The sequence below is a fragment of the Triturus cristatus genome, chromosome 7, assembly GCF_964204655.1.
Source record: "Triturus cristatus chromosome 7, aTriCri1.1, whole genome shotgun sequence".
Lineage (NCBI taxonomy): Eukaryota > Metazoa > Chordata > Amphibia > Caudata > Salamandridae > Triturus > Triturus cristatus.
The window spans coordinates 644,997,462-645,014,243 of record NC_140590.1 but is presented as its reverse complement, the minus strand read 5'-3'; the positions used below and the strand labels follow the sequence as shown (position 1 = coordinate 645,014,243).

General features: G+C 41.6%; 1 protein-coding gene across 3 annotated transcripts in view; it reads left to right on the top strand.

The window, feature by feature from the left end:
• Positions 1–16,342, top strand: part of PRKCA (protein kinase C alpha) — a 1,238,880-nt gene extending 1,222,538 nt beyond the window's left edge. For 2 of the 3 annotated variants that reach the window (XM_085617273.1, XM_085617272.1), the window contains one exon: positions 12,067–16,342. In XM_085617273.1, the coding sequence (XP_085473399.1) occupies positions 12,067–12,231 (165 nt within the window). In that variant the 3' untranslated portion in view covers positions 12,232–16,342. The remainder of the gene's footprint in view (positions 1–12,066) is intronic. The other variant, XR_014966571.1, reaches the window with a different exon arrangement.
• The last annotated feature ends 440 nt before the right edge of the window (positions 16,343–16,782 follow it).

The window sequence follows — 16,782 nt, the reverse complement described above, 5'->3', positions numbered from 1 at the left end:
CTTGCAGCGGCCGTCTTTCATAAATCTATGATTCATGCTTTGTTTATCTGAATTTACGCAATAGGTCCATGAATAACAATTCAAGAAATACATTTTGGAGTTTTATAAAATTTGGACAAAATGAAATGAGTTGAAAGGTTGTGCTGTTAAAGATTTCATAGAACCCAAAAGGTTGAAACTCAGTTTTCGCCGTCCCCAAATTAGATTTAATTTCATTTTAATTTACTTTAGGTATTTGAGGAGCATTGCCACGCTATCCCGTGGTTATTATGCTCCAAAAGTTTCCCTTGTCCCCCAAAATCTTTCAAAACTACATTAGCTGTCATAGCCAAAGTTCTGGAGTGCTTCTGGACCTGTGGTTGCAAATTCGTCCCAAAAGGCAGGATGTTGATTTAAAAAAGAAATGTTTTGCCGGTTAATCTAAGGGGCACTTAGCGTTTTGAAGCATGTATTTTTGAGAGACTGTGCCTCTTAATTACCACTCCCGGACTGTGTAACCGGTTTCTACCTTTTGTACTAAACGGGGTAAATTTTGTGCCATTCAAAAATGTCTCATGTCTGACCATTGATTAGCAATTTGTCTCTTAGTTGCATGTCTGTATCATTTGTCATAGTAACCAAAGTGAATTAGCTGACATTTAAACAATGTTTCCAAGACAATTGATTACATGGCAAAATAGTGGCATCAAATTATTTTCGTATCTAATAGTTGAGCTTTACATTTTTATACTGATTTTTTTGTATATTCTTGCCAGAAAATACAGCTACATCATTCTAAAGTTTCAATCATACGATTACATTTGTGTTATGTATTTAGATTTTAGGCAGGGAGTGGAGATTTGGATTCCGACTTGAACAGAGAAAGCATATCTTATGTTCTGCTGAAGCAGAGTCATTTAACATGCACAGACTCACCTGAAAGCAGCCTTTCTGCAAGCAGTAGCCCGCAACACTTGAATACGTATTTCTGAAACAGTATTTTGTTCAGGCTAGCCCCAAAGTTCATTCTACAGAGGAAAACCTGTTTCCCTAAAGGTTCCTTGGCTCGCCTTTGATAACTAGGCCAGACAAGCATGGACATCGCCTTACTCAATTTGTGAGGAGTTATGTGCCAGTGCACAACTAAGAAACAGTACAATTAAGACAAAAGAACTTGAAAGCTCACATCACTTTAATGTAAAATAGAGATTTAATTAAACCGACAGAACGAAAATTGAGAAAAAGCATAACTAGTTTCTAAGGCTATGGTAAAAATGAATCTCCTGGAACTCTATGGGGAAAAACCATTCCAATTCTACAGAAAATGTAAAAACTCTGAACAAATTTCCAAGTGTCCTCTAGTGAGATGACCAGGACAGAGGCTTCCCTTGTGACTAACAATCCATCACTTGCTGTTGGCCTGATTGGACTGGTTTGTCCCAGTAAGGATTTTACCTTGAGAATTAAAAAGAGTTATGGGAACAATAAACCTCTAGTGGGACCAACCCAGAGGTTGTGCCTACCTGAGGAGGGCTCAAAGGTGACTGTATATGTCTAGACGGAAGCCCTTGCAATCATCAGGTTGAAAAAAATCCAACCAGCACAAAATTCCAATATCAGGATCCGTAGTATGGATTAGAACCCCAAAATATACAGGAAATGGTTCCAGTCGTTCACCCGTTCGAGTCAATATGCTGATCCCTCAAACAGGAACTGGGAGATAGGATTTGCTTCTAGGTTTTTCAACCCATTTCCTATTTTAGGATTGGTTGGCCTTTGGAGGTACAGGTTTATCTTAACTGATTAGAAGATACTAGTTTGTAGTGGCGCCACAGCAACCTTGGATTGTCACAGAATGACTGCTCAATAATTTTTGCAAAACAACATACTAAACAATAATATAATAATAAGATATATATATATATCTGCAGTTAGATTCAGCACACAATGTAGCAGCCCCAAAGTCGTATAGCTAAAATGAGTATTGATTGCATTCACCAGTCCTGAGATCCATTTCAGTAGTGAGGCTAACCATTAGCGGAGGGAGATTTGAAAGTCTGTAGCACCGTTGTCCGATTTTCAGAGCGCCTTTTAAATCTGAGAAAACGTAGGGTTGAAGTATTCAACCCTGTGCAACCCTCCGATCACTAATACTTTATAAAGCAGGTCACAGTGACAACCTAGTGTCCGGCCGCCGTTAGGCCAGGCCTACAGTAGAAAATGTCTTGAGTGGACAAAGGCAAACAAAGCACATGAGGCTATGCCTATGACATAAAGCTCAGTCCACAGCAGAAATGAAAAACCGAGAGTTCTACATAGACAAGGACAGGGGAAAACACTCTTTTGAAGATGGACCTTCTTAATGTAAATTGCAACCAGTTTTTGTGACTAGTATTTAGTATATCTGGCCTGTAGTGTGTGTGAGTAGATTTAATGAAATAACATGCAGCTTGAGGATCTAAAACTTGTGTATCGCTTACCACCCCTATATGGAGCATCCAAGTACCCAGCCAAATGGTGAGCATGGAATACTTGTATATGTAAAATTATGTAGGCAAGTGCCTGCCCCGCAACAAAAGCTTAAATATAAACTTGCACAAAGCACTTATTAAGACATGTAATATGTGGCTCAATGATCAAGTTGATATACCGCCTCTTTAAGAGCCACATATAGCATTATCACCAAGTGTAAGGTTCCCATTTTGTTAAAATTCTCCTAGAAAACTGTAGTCTCCAGGAAATTTGCAACTCAAAAGTTCCCCATGGCCGAGTTAATCTCTTCAAATGTGGTTACAACCTCTAGCAAGGATATGCCCCTTGGGAAAGATTAGGCAGCTAGAGCTCATATTAAAACCTCTCCTAACTGCACTGCTTATAGGTGGCATTGGTCAGGGCAATAAGGGTGCTCAGAGTATGTACCAAACACGTATCTATGGCGTGAGTCAGTAAATGGCGACTCCCATCTCATATTGTAGGTAGCACTATCTGCATGTCTCTCTGCTGTAGTTGAAGTGACAACCGCCTACCCATCTTCCCCCCTCCTTCTAAATTCTGTTACCTACATTTTCAGCGTATTATCTGGACCAGACTCTGCTGTACGCTCCAACTTGTCTCGTTTATGTCCCATTTCTTGGTATGATTTATAGTGTCTTGCTTTGAGACCCCTGGAGGTTGCCTTTCTCTGTGCCTATAGGGGTTAAGCAAAGGCAGACTGTTCTTCATTAGTCTCTTTTTTAATGCGCTCTGTTGACCCTCAGTTTGTCATTTGTTTGGCTCTTTATACTGGTCTGGATCTGCCACAGCTCAGAGTGGATATGGGACATTGTGCCATGGACCGGGGCAAACAATGTGAAGTCTTTATCCGCATTTTCCCTGTACTCAAAGTCCCAAAAAGAATAGGAAGAAAAGCAAGGTGTATTTATGTGCATACTTTAGCTATCACTGCCCATTTACTGCACCAACACAAAAAAAATGTGTTGCCCTAATCCTATTAAGGCCTGTTATAAGGGTGCATCAAAAACTTAGCTGCTAGAGAGCACCCCTCTACCCCAGAGGGAAAGAGACAGGAATATTATAGCTTTAAATTATCCCTTTTGTAAAAAGTAGTTGTTCGATGCCCTCAACTGAAAGGTGAATCAGGAATATTCAAGTTGTTTTATGTTATGTTAGGATGTTTTGTATAGCGCACAGCTGCTGCAGCAAAGAGGCGTCCCAGCGCTGAAGCAGAACATGGAGGCTGGTAACCAGAAGGAGGCACTAGAATCAGGGGAAAAGATGAGTTTGATTGCCCTACGAAAGGCCATGTAGTTGTTCATGGCACGAATGGACAATGGTAAAGCGTTACAAAGCTTGGCAGCCAGTTAACGGAAAGAGCACCCGCCTGATCGCGCCCTCCTCATTCGAGGCACAGTCGCCAGATGCTGTCCCATCGAGCGAAGTTGGGACGTAGGAGAATAGAGTGAAAGCAAGTTTGACAGGATGCCAGGAGAGGAAGATTTCTGAATTTTGAATGCAGTTCAAAGGACCTTAAATTCCACTCGGCTGGCAACAGGCAGCCAATGTAGCCAACGAATTGCCCTAGAGGTGGGACAGGTTCTAGGGAGACCCAGAAGGGTTCTAGCCGCAGTGTTTTGAACTCGCTGTAGTCTCAGGGTTTCGGTCTTTACCCCTAAATACAGTGCGCTGACATAGTCCAGTCTTGATAAAAGGGAGGCCTGAATAATCATTTGCCTGATCGATGGGTCGAAAAACCAAAGCAACGGTTTGAGCCCCCGAAGTATGCCAAAGCAAGTCCCTGCAACTTTCTTGGTTTGAAACTGAAAGCTGAGGGCCGAATCGACCTAGACACCTAGATCTTTCACCACCTGCTTAGGGGTAGGAGGAAAACAGCCCAGTATGGACGGCCACCACCGTTCCCCCCCCCCACAGCTCTTGATCTTTTCCTACCAGCAGAACCTCAGACTTGCTGGAGTTCAGTTGGAGACAGTTGGCAGTCATCCACTCGGCGACAACCGTAAGATCGTCCTGAAACTTGGATGCTGCCCCCACGGCGTTGTCCGAGAGAGCGACGATTACCAGCTGTGTATCATCAGCATATGATACAATAGTAAGCCCTCTGCTCCTCGCCAGGACTGCCAGATGTTGAACATAAAGGTTGAAAAGCGTGGGGCTCAGCGCAGAGCCCTGAGGAACCCCTTGTTTTTTGGCATGGAGGCGAACGGAGGGGCCACAACCTGGAAGGTCCTGTTGGAGGGAAAGGAAGCAAACCAATCCAAGGCCAAGCCCACAACGCCTGCCTCCTCCAGCCTGCGCAACAGGATCTGGTGAGAGACAGTATCAAATGTGGCACTGAGGTCTAAGAGAATCAGAGCCGATGTACGTCCCTCATCTAGAGCAAGCCTGAGATGCTCAATGACAGCCAGGAGAGCAGACTCCGTGCTGTGGCCTGAGTGAAAACCATTCTGAGAAATGTCCAGGCAGTTGTTCACTTCCAAAAATCTAGTAAGGATAGAGTTAATATGGGTCTCAGTGATCTTGGCGATCCACCGGAGGAGAGAGATCGGGCGATAGTTTTCCAGTTTGGCTGCATCCAGGGAAGGTTTCTTGAGCAGAGGAACCACCCTGGCTTGCTTCCAAGTGCTGGGAACGACCACACTAGACAAGGATTTGTTGATCACCTGGCTCAAAGGTGACAAGAGCACAGGTAGCGATCTCATGAACTGGTCAGGTTTAAGGGGGTCAGAAGGGGAGCCAGATTTAATCTTGTTGCATAGAGACCGTAGCTCCTCCAGGGAGACCAGCGGGAATGCAGCCAGTGTATGAGTAGGAAGCGGTCCCGGCACATGGTCAGGACTCATAGCGTTGTGAGTGAAGGTCTTATAAATGTTCTCCACCTTTTCGACAAAAAAGGTGGCAAGAGCCTCACACTGCTCATCGGATGATATATAAGGTACTGCAGGGACCCCCGGCTGTTTCAAACTTTTCAATATGGAAAAGATAGTTTTGGAGGGATTACCACTGCTTCTAATTTCGCCGGCGAAATAAGCTGCCCACGCTGTATGAACGGCCCTATGATAGTTTTTGATTGCTGCTTGATAACAATGCTTCTGCATTGGGTCATACTTCCGTCTCCATACCCGTTCCAGCCTTTTGCAGGTTTTGCGCAAAATGGCGATATCATCATTATACCATGGGTTTGATTTAGAGTTACGACTGACTGACCACTTCGCCGGAATAAGTGCATCAAGAAGACTGCAAATTCAATCTGAGAGTGCTTTATCAGCGGCATCAGGATCATCTGGCATACTGAAGGTATTTATAGAGAGAAGGTCATGAAATTGGTCAATATCAAGTTTATGCCAGTGGCGTTTAAATACAACCTTCCGACGCTGCTTCCGCGAAGGGATAATCCCTAAGAGAGACATGGGTACCAAATAGTGATCTGACCAGCAGACCGGAATTGGAGGGTGAACTGATAGAAGAGGAAGATTTGAAAACACTGGGTCCAGCAGATGGCCTGCAGAGTGAGTGGGACTCTAGACCAGCTGCAGCAACTGACAAGCACCCAGATCAGCTAAGAAATTGCACAACTCCATTTCCTGGGGATTGTCTAAGTGCATGTTGAAATCCCCAATGACACTAAAATTGGCCGTGCTCGTAGCCAGGATATTAACGGTTTCCACAAGCGCCGTCCTAAACTCTTTAGAGGGTCCGGGCGGACGATATATTAGTAGCCCTGACATGGTGTAGTAGGCGTTCAGAGAGAGCCCGAAGCGTGTGCACTCACAACCCACTAGAGTCCCTTTAACGAAAGAGCAGGTAAAACAAGATTTAAAAATCAGAGCAATGCCACCCCCTTTAGACTCTATTAAGGGTCACAATGTTGAAGCCCTGTGGGAGGGCCAAACCTAGCACTGACTCAGTCGGCGGATAGCCAGGTCTCGGTTAAAAAAAAGGGCGTCAGGGGATTCCTTAGATAGCAATTCATAGATGTCGGAGTGGTGTTTGACTAATGAACGACAATTGAGTAGTTTAATGTCATTGTTAGAGCGTGAAATAAGAGAAGGGGGTGAGATCAGTGCCCAGGAATTAAATCCACAATTCAAGCAGCAGAATGGGCCCTCTGGAAGGAGACCTAAAGGGTGATTGCAGGGGCGCAAAGCTTTCCTAATATCTAGGAGATTAGCCGGGGCATAGGTAAGCCTGTTTTTAGCAAAACTGGCAGCATGCCTGGCGTTGTCCAGGCGCGGACGGGCGCAGACGGGCTTGCCTTAGGCACGCCCTCTGCACACGTCTGCTGCGCACGTCCGCTGGGCGGTCACGATCTCCTCATCTAAAATAGGGGAGATCGCAAGGCTAGTCCCTCCCTCCGGAGCCCATCCGGAAGTACGTCGCTGTTGCAGGAATTACACTGCAGAATAGAAAGAGCCCGCCCTCCACACAAACTGCAAAGCCACGGTGGACCGGAGTGAGGCTCAAACAGTAAGGGAGAAGTTCAGACTGACAGTGGGAGTCAGTGAAAAGTGCATTAAAAAGATTAAAAGAAGTCACACAATAATCACACAGTAAAAACAGACGAGCGTCTAAAGTGCTAAGTGCGAGAAGGGGAGCCGTGCAGCCTCACCAATGTCCGCTGCACAGTCGCGATTTCCTCATCTAAAAAAGGGGAGATCGCAAGGCTAGTCCCGCCCTCCGGAGCCCAGCCAGAAGTGCGTCGCTGTTGCAGGAATTACACTGCAGAATAGAAAGAGCCTGCCCTCCACACAAACGGCGAAGCCGCGGTGAACCGTAGCGAGGCTCAAACAGTAAGGGAGAAGTTCAGACTGACAGTGGGAGTCAGTTAAAAGTGCATTAAAAAGATTAAAAGAAGTCACACAATAATCACACAGTAAAAACAGACGAGCGTCTAAAGTGCCAAGTGTGAGAAGGAGAGGCACGCAGTCTTACCAGTGTCCGCTGCGCGGTCGCGATCTCATCTAAAATAGGGGAGATTGCAAGGCTAGTCCCGCCCACCACACAAACGGCGAAGCCGCGGTGGACCGGAGCGAGGCTCAAACAGTAAGGGAGAAGTTCAGACTGACAGTGGGAGTCAGTGAAAAGTGCATTAAAAAGATTAAAAGAAGTCACAAAATAATCACACAGTAAAAACAGATGAGCGTTTAAAGTGCCAAGTGCGAGAAGGAGAGGCGCGCAGCCTCACCAGTGTAGTAGCCTCAAAACCCATATGATGATTAGGCAAATGAATTCAATCATGTGAGGTACATTTTATAGGTGAATGTGTTGACCTTCACAACCGAAGACGGGTTTTCCATGGTCAAATTTCTGTAATGCATCAAACCTCTCCTAAATAGAAAAACCCCATTCTCCCTCTGTATATAAATTTGTCAGCTTGGTGGACACAAGTAAAAGTCTATTGGGGGCTTAACCTCCAAACCAGAAACGGCTTTGTAAATCGACCTTATCAGAGTAGAGAACAATTTTGGTGAAGTGCTAACTCAGTGCTAGGTCAGATGAAGTTGAACATTTCTACGTTGCAGTAGTGCCCTCAGAACCAGCATTCCAAATCAAAATTTAATCACACGCGTCCTATAGCCAGAATCACATACATAGGAGTGACCAGGTTTTAAATAATTATTTTTGAAGTCTGTAGGGTATTGCACGTCAGTGTATGTTTTCTTTCCTTCTCTTGCTTTATAAAGCCTTTCCAAGATAATCTATGTTCGCACATGTGGCCCATCTTACATTCGTTATACATATTTCAGAGTAGTGATTTATTCATCCCAATGAATTAATCATCAGAGAAAAAAATTAGTAGTGTGATTATATAGTAAATAATCAATGAACCTGGCTTCTCAGCAACAGTATTTGCATTATGCATTTGTATACCATAAAATACAACACATAAAAAACACTGTGCCCAATCGCCTCTTTGGTATGTTAACCTCAAAACTCATGTTCTAAATAGCTGATAGTGCATTTAGCCATTTTAGCCTTTTTATCCTAACATAACCCACAAAATGTATCTAGGGTTAAGCATCTTCAAAGTTCTGATTTTGAAACCCTAGAAAATGGCTCCCAGGGGGCGGATCAGCTAGAGTTCCAACAATGCTATGAGTCTTGTGAGCTCTGGCATGGTTCAACTCTGGGATGTTCTCGAACCAAGAGAGTGAGGGGAGGGGCTAAGATCAGCCCTCTCCTCGGAGTGGAGTGAGCAGTACTCCTAACGGGTAGCTCCCAAGAGCTCGAATCGCAGTAAGACTCCTGTGATTGTGTTGTGATGGCCGCCACATGGTGCAGGAGAAGCCCGGAGGTGAACGTGTGCTTGAGTGAAGCCAGCACCCATAAGTATCCTCTTTGGGTTTGGACTCGCCTGTAGCAAGAGAGGTGGAGAGAGTTGCCACCACAGGAGAGGTGTGGAAGACCAAATCAGGCAGGCTCTAGCACACAGCTTCACATACAGTGTGCACTGTGTGCTACATTAGCCATTAAGGACACCTTAGGGCTGCTTTGCATATACGCACCATAACCCTGAAGGATCAGACAATGAAATATGGGAAAAAGCCAGAAATCGCCACCCGCGGAGATACTTCTAGAATTGATAAGGACTGCCAGGGAGAAGGAGAAGAGCCATTGACACACAGTGAAGTGCTTATAATGAAGACGTTAAAAGATATGCACTGCACTACGCAGTGCACAGAGGCTACTGTTGTCAACTCCTTTTGGAGTCACATCTCCAAGACTGATCAAGAGGTGGTAAGCTTAGACTACAGAGTTGGTGCACTGGAAATGAAGCTGCAGGAAGATGAAGGGTGATCCCAGATGAGTCAACAATTCAAAAACACCACAGTGATCTCCATCTTCCTCTCCGAGGTAGATGTTGAAAATGTTGAATATGAGGCATGAGTGGCAAAGATCAGGAACCTAGGGTTTCCAGCTGTAGCAGAGAGAAGCTGACACAAGCTCATTGAGCTCATTGAATAGTGTGGTTCTGGAGGGAGCAAAGATGGACCCAGGGATAGGGATCAGAGCAGCTTTTCTATCCATCAGGGATCCTCTTGGAGGAGAGCTAGGAAAGGCACAATTCTGGCAAAGCTGGGGAACACACACGAAAGGAAGACTGACTAAAGTGGCAGGAAAGAAAAGGGATATGGTGTTTGAGGGCCTTTAGATATTTCAAATTGTTTATATATATGTACGTGTTTGTGTGTAAATGTATTACCTACTGGCGGTTGCAAGTAGGTGGTTATAGTTAGGACCTAGTTTCCATAGGAAAAGTGTTTTTGTTTTGCCAATAACTTTGCCGCCGTTCCACAAATCTTCAAACAAATGTCAAAACTAGTGTGCGCCTGACCTCTGCTGTTTTGAAAATTTTGGGGTGATTCGTGAAGCGGGGCCCAAAAAAGGGGGGGTGTCCCAAAACGCGTTTTCCCCATGCAATTTCCCATAGGTATTTGAGACACAACTACAGCCTGAACCGCTGAACGGAATTACAAGAAATTTGACGGAAAGCCAGATCTTGGTCCAGAAAGCATGCTTTGTGTGATTTGGTATAAATCCATTAAGTAGTTTTTGAGATATTAAGGGAAAAACAAATGTTTATATCTAGAGACATGGACCCTCCGTGAATTTTACCGATCTTGTGCAGAAATCTGATTGGCTGACAACACTTCAACCAGGGAGTGTTGTCAGCCATCATGGAAGTCGGACTCAGCTGAGCCCCAACAAAACACGTAAAAGAAAAAAAGTAATACGCTGACCCTCTAGGCCTGGTGGAGATGCCCCCAGGGACCCCACTAGGTTAAAAAAGCATTTAAAAAAATGTGTGGGGAAGATAATTGCAAAGATTCATGAATCCCTATGAAAAAAAACATACAAGCTCTGTCTCCTGTGTTTGTTTAAGCAATGACCTCTGGAGTGCCAGGGGCCTATTTCTATACATAATAGTGTGAGGGTGCATGTGCCCCTCGCCCCATTGCCAATAGGGCCTCGGGGACCCCACTTCCCCGGACCAGGGCAAACCAAAAATGAAAAGGAGGCGCAGCGTGGCCCTCCTCCAAAGGCCTTTTATGACCCAAGACACCGCTACCTCCCCAGGGATTCATCATAAATAAGAGGGGGGATGTGTGTACCCCCCTTCTTACAGATAAATTGCCACGGTCACCTCCCTGAGGTGAAAAGCATTTATCAATAGTGGAGATTGGCATGGCCCCCTCCCAAGAGATATTCTCACATGTTTGTGTATGTGAGTGCTTGTATGGGTGTGTGAGCGGGTATGTGAGTGGTTATGCATGTGTGTGCGAGTGGTTGTTTGGGTGTGTAAATGGGTGTGGGAGTGGGTGTGTGGGTCTAAGTGGTTTTATGGGTCAGTAAGTGGGTGTATGAGTGGTTGTATGGGTCTGTAAATGGGTGTGTGAGTGGTTGTATGGATTTGGGACAGTGTGTGAGTGGCTGTATGGGTGTGTGAGGGGTTGTGTGTGAATGGTGCCACTAGGCTGTGTCTTCCCTGAAGACGGCATTAGCATTGACACCATTAAGGTCTTCATTACTGTTTACTAACGTGGACACATCAATTTTACAATGTAGGAGGGGTAAAATGGCACTATGACCCTTAATCACAATGTCCGAGAGCACCTCAAAAAACAAGCACCATCATATGCACACATAGGATCTCACCTCCGCTTAACACCTTCAGACCCTGTCAGCTGGTCACAGAGTTGAATGCTCCAATACAGCTCTATTTGTGTGCTATTTTCTTTTACAGCCCAAATCTGCACATGACCACAATGACTAAGCCTTCAAGAGCGTACACAACAATGCCTAGACTTTCGTGGTGCACACAATCACGTGCACAATGTGCTATTCGAAGCACCATCTCAAGAATGACCCCTTCCAGTTGGTACTGGCAATGTTTTCACATTGCTAAGCCAACATAAACCACCGACCTCCACCGTACAATTGCAGCATTATAACCAATACTAGGCAGTCAATAGCTTTTGAGAGAATGTTTTAACTATGGAAATTTAACCGTTGAATACAGAAAGGAAGCCACTGCAGCTATTGATTTAAACATTTGTTCATGACATCAATGGCTGATTAGAATCCTAGTTACAGGTGACTTTCTAACTGGGAGTCTCTTTATGCCTGAGGCAGACCTATGTATGTAACTGGAAGGCTCTGAAGGATAGCGTGGTTTTCTAAATGTAAACATTTCCATAATGTCTGTTTCTTGTTTAGCTCTTTATTTTGCCGTCCCTCAACATTCTTTGCTTGGCACAGCTACCATTCCAAAGCAGCCATGATATAGATAATGATCTTTCTTACATGCAATAATTCTAAACGATTTGTTGACAACATCGTCCATATTCTAAGTGTTGTCATTTGATACATTTGTAAGCTGATTTTGTGCTGAGAGCACAGTTATGACTATGAAGTAGGCTTCAAATACTAATCAATCAAAGTTACCCTATTTTTTCACAGTAGCTTTAAAGTTATAGGATGAATGTGAACAATGTAGAAATTGCATAAAACCTGTTTTAAATTCAGAGCTACTTTTGTTTATCTATTTGTTATTTTATATTCTTTCTACAGTGTGGCAAAGGAGCTGAAAACTTTGACAAATTCTTTACAAGAGGACAACCTGTGTTGACGCCACCTGATCAGCTGGTGATATCAAACATAGATCAAGGAGATTTTGAAGGGTTTTCCTACATCAACCCTCAATTTGTGCACCCCATCCTATTAAGTGCTGCATGAAAGTGACAGATATGAACAAAATACCTAGTGGGAAGTGGTTGATAACCCTGAAATTTTAAGGCTACAGCTACGTAGTTGAGTTAGGCTTAAAAATTGTAGGGTTAGACATACAAGAAGAAACAAAGAGAATGGTGTCTTAGTGGATAATAGGGTAATGCCTAATGCTCATTTATACATCTGAATAGATCATATAATGAACCGGGCATAAAACAAGCCTCCTTAACCTAGTTTCATAACCTGTTATCTTTGAAAACGCTTGAATTTAGAAAGAATGAAAAAGTATCCAGTGGAATGAAGACCCAAGTGCAAAGTTTACAGATCAGAAATGTGGAATGCCTGAATGATGACAAGAACATGTTTGCCCTGTAGGACCATTTCCTCCTCGTGGTCTTCCTTGTCACTCTTGAGACAACAGTTCACAGATGAGCATGATGGTGGCATAGTAGGTTACCTTTGGAAGAATGCTTAAGTAAATATTGTGCTTCAAGTTTGTGTAACGGAAAGCACATTCAAAATCGGTACTGTCCTGGGAAAGTTTGTCCATTGAGCTAATAAGCTTTTCTTGTCAAATGTGCTGTAGTGCATCCCACTAAGCAGAACACAGATGGGTTGATATATTTTGACCCAAATCAAATAATTAATAAAGTTGCCAAATTTTATGTGTCAAAATTTGAGGCAATTGGCCACATTGTGCAATTGTGAAATTCGATTCAAATCTGGGATCTGTTCCTAAATAATTTTTTATTAATTATGTTAACTAAGTCCTGTGAAACCTGGTGTTTTGCTAAAATGGTTTGTTAATTTGTTTAACAGAATAACAAATGACTAAGTTCTTCTCACCATCATTTAGTAGACTGCAGTACATATATGAAGGTACTATGTTGACACAATCAGCACAAAAGTATTCCCTGAGATTCAAAGCAAGAACATCCAAGAAAAAAGGGATGTAACAATGAAATAAAACAAAGGTGATATGATTACATAGTTAGGAAAAACAGCTAAGAATTGTTTTGTTGTAGAATGGATTTCATATGTTTTACATATGCATCATGCAATGAATTTTGCATGTTTATAATAAACCTTAATACAAGTAAATCTATAATATAATTGACATAATGGTATCATGCTTAGAGTATTACAATAATTTTATAAGACAAAACTGCTATATTTGTGAATGTTCTTGTTTTGAATGAGCTTTCTTATTTAGATTTAGGGTAATGCTTATGGCAATGCTTTTTTCATATGCATATCGTCAATGAGTTAGGGCATATTACTTTTTAATGTAGTTTTACTTTTCAATAATAATGGTTATCTGCAGATTTTTTACAGGATTAAATTAGGCCTTTATTACATATGTTGCTTACGCTTGTATAAAAGGCTATATTTTGCAATCACAAATACTGTATTTGAACAATTTCTTTATCATCAAAAACTTGTTAATAATCCCTCCTACAATGACCTAGAAAACCTTGGTCAAGAAAACCAATAATATATTTGTGCATAGTTCTGTTCCTTTTAAAGTTATCAGGTGTTTGTTTTCCTTTTTTTCTTTTGATTTGTTAATGTCAGTGACTTAAAGCATTTTTGGCCTTCCTGGTGTGCATGTCAATACCGGATGCATGTCGTCTCTCTGCATGCAGAACGATCTATGGATTTTCTAGCATGTTGCATACTGTCACACAAAGTTAATATATGCCACATCAGGCACTTTAAATTGTTTCATCTACTCAATCTTTGAATCATTGTTTGAAGTATTGAATCAATTCATCACTAAAATTAAGGTCCCAATGTGTTCTTTTGGAATATAAAATATTAAAACCGTGCCAAAGTTAATGTTTGTTATCCCACCTACCATGTGCCAGGGCTATTTGTAGCTTATTGGTGACGACACTGTAGAGGCGCAAGCCTATTAATTATGCTAGTGCCATCACTTGCCAAAATATCAACAGTATTCATCAGCCATTTTTGGTAAAATGTTTCCCAAGTTGATGAGTAAATAGTTTACAATATATTGTCCAGCATACAGTTTACAGCAGTTTTTAGCATTTTGTGATATACTTATCCAAATGGAAGACATTACTCTAATGTTTTATCTCACAAAAAAGTTGAATTCTAGCCAGTCTTTTACTGTCATCTAATTTTTCATACATAACTGTTGTTTTGATTTCATGAAGTATCAGGGAAATTCTAAATCACTGGCACCCAGTAGAGGGAGGTGAAATATAATGCATGAACACAAATGAAATGTGGACAGCAAAAGATTTGTGCACCCCATCATTAAAAAGCTCAGAGATTCGCCCATTACTACTAATCTTGATTCACATTAATAACAACTAAAAAAACAACACTGTGCCTAGGCTCTATTGAGGGGGTCTGTCTTGAGTCGGATTACACCAGACTATGCATCTGTATCTACGTCTAAAATATTGTGCAGTACCTGTAGGCTGTAATGTGGAATTTAATAATTCGGAGCATACGCTCTTTAATTGACCATATGCTGGATAGACCCCTAGCATATGATGCCATTGATTCAATAAGGTTTTTGTAAGTCAAAGCTGAATACAGTTAAACAGAAAAAGTGGACCTTGCAGCAGTTATGCATTAATAAAAAAAAAAGCCAATGTAATTGTTAAGTGTACAAACGTTTTGTGCTCTCCTGGGATCATACAGTCAGTTGCTCCTTTGAAATCATGAGCGTTTCATGAGGCTATGGGACTTTGGTGGCTATGTATCTAAATTTGCATACTGGTTCAGGAATTTGCAGACTTGTGGGCATTTTAGCAACATTTTCTTAAATCCAGCAATACATTTCAAAATGTTATATAGTTTGCATTTTCTGTAAAGAAATTAAAATTGCATAGCTGCAGCTTCTCACCATGTACAATAAAATCAAGAACAATGCTCGTTTCCAACAACCTAATCTGACCAAAACATCACTAATCACTATGTTTGTCGGAGTTATATCACCTTGATAGGCACATTCAACTCACAATTCCCAAGCCACAGAATTAAAGCACTTGTTTACAAATATAGACTGTGGCTCTGTGTCCCTGGGGTTGACAGTGGTATATCAAAAGTTCTCAGTAACTACTTCAATATTCGCATGACTGCAAGACATACTTCCTCCTGCACCGGGTGCCCTTGAAGGGTGTGTAATGATGATCAACAAGACATTTGTGTATCTAAAGAAGATCTTATTGAATTAAATAGCCTTTGCAAGATTATTGATTCTCCACAAGAAGGAATGATGCAAACATGCTTTGCTTCAGACTACGTTTCATATTTTACATGTATACAATGAAGCCACATGTTAGTTACATACCTTCCTTAGTCAGAGAGCGAAAAGCAAATGTGTGTTTTTTGGGCTTGTTTGGATTTAGAAAATTATGATAAAAAGTGGCACTAAAAGATTTCCTACTGAGGGAAATAGCTTGGGATTCTCCCCAGTGCTGTAACAATAGAGTTATGAACAATGGGACCATATTGGTGTTGTTGCTTGACTAAATCTTGGAAAAGTTAAAAATATGTAAAACACTGTGCGTTTGTTAACATAAGTAGAGATAAAGGAAACAAGCAGCAAAACCTGAAATAAATTGCCTTTCCTCTTATGTCGTATGTTTTACATGTTACCTGTCATTTTTTTCATATCAGAACGTATTGTTAAAGAGCTGGTCCAAGTAAAAAGTGTTGTTCTTGACGTTTTAACATATAGGTGTCTACTATTTTCATTATTTTGTAAACTCATTTTCAAACTTATAAAAAGTAATTTATGGCCGACATTTTTAGCCTTGTATACATTTTGCTGCAATTCAAAGTGCCCAAGTTAATGACATTAAAATATGCTTTTTCTACAAAGTTTTTATAAATTCGAATCACTTGGCTCTACACACTGACTAAAATCTGCAGCTGCTATTTAATAGTACTCTGGTAATGCACATTCGAAATTCAATATTTGCCTCAATGCCACACTGTAGCACTGTGCAGATGGTAAATACAGAACTTAATGTTTGGACCAGCTCTTTAAAAAGTTCAAAATGAAATATCACATGATTTGTTCAATTATGGAAATGATAATTGATAACAAATAAATACATAAACCTAAAGTCAAAAACAATGGAATGTCGCGATTTGTCCAGTTTCTTACTATTTCATATGTTCCAGTGACTAACTGTAATTGCTAACATTGCATTTTTGTTACATAATAATGCCTGATCCTCCAGAAATTGATATTGTGTATTGCTCCTTTAACAGAATGCATATATGTTTTACACAGGCAAAACTCGAAATGCGGGGGAATTTTTCTACAGCTTTCCAAATGTACTACACATACATTATAGCCAAACAACTACATTCCCTTAAAAGGCATGTTGGAAATTTCCTTGAACCCAGTGATAGAAATATCCTGGATAACGTCTCTTTTATTCAGTGCTTCAGTCTTGAATGCAGGTTTTGTATGAACTAGTATTGATAGTCATTTTTCACATGACTGTGTCGCTTCTATCTTAAGAATGCATGCACTAAATACAAACAAGGTCATTTAGTAGCAGATGC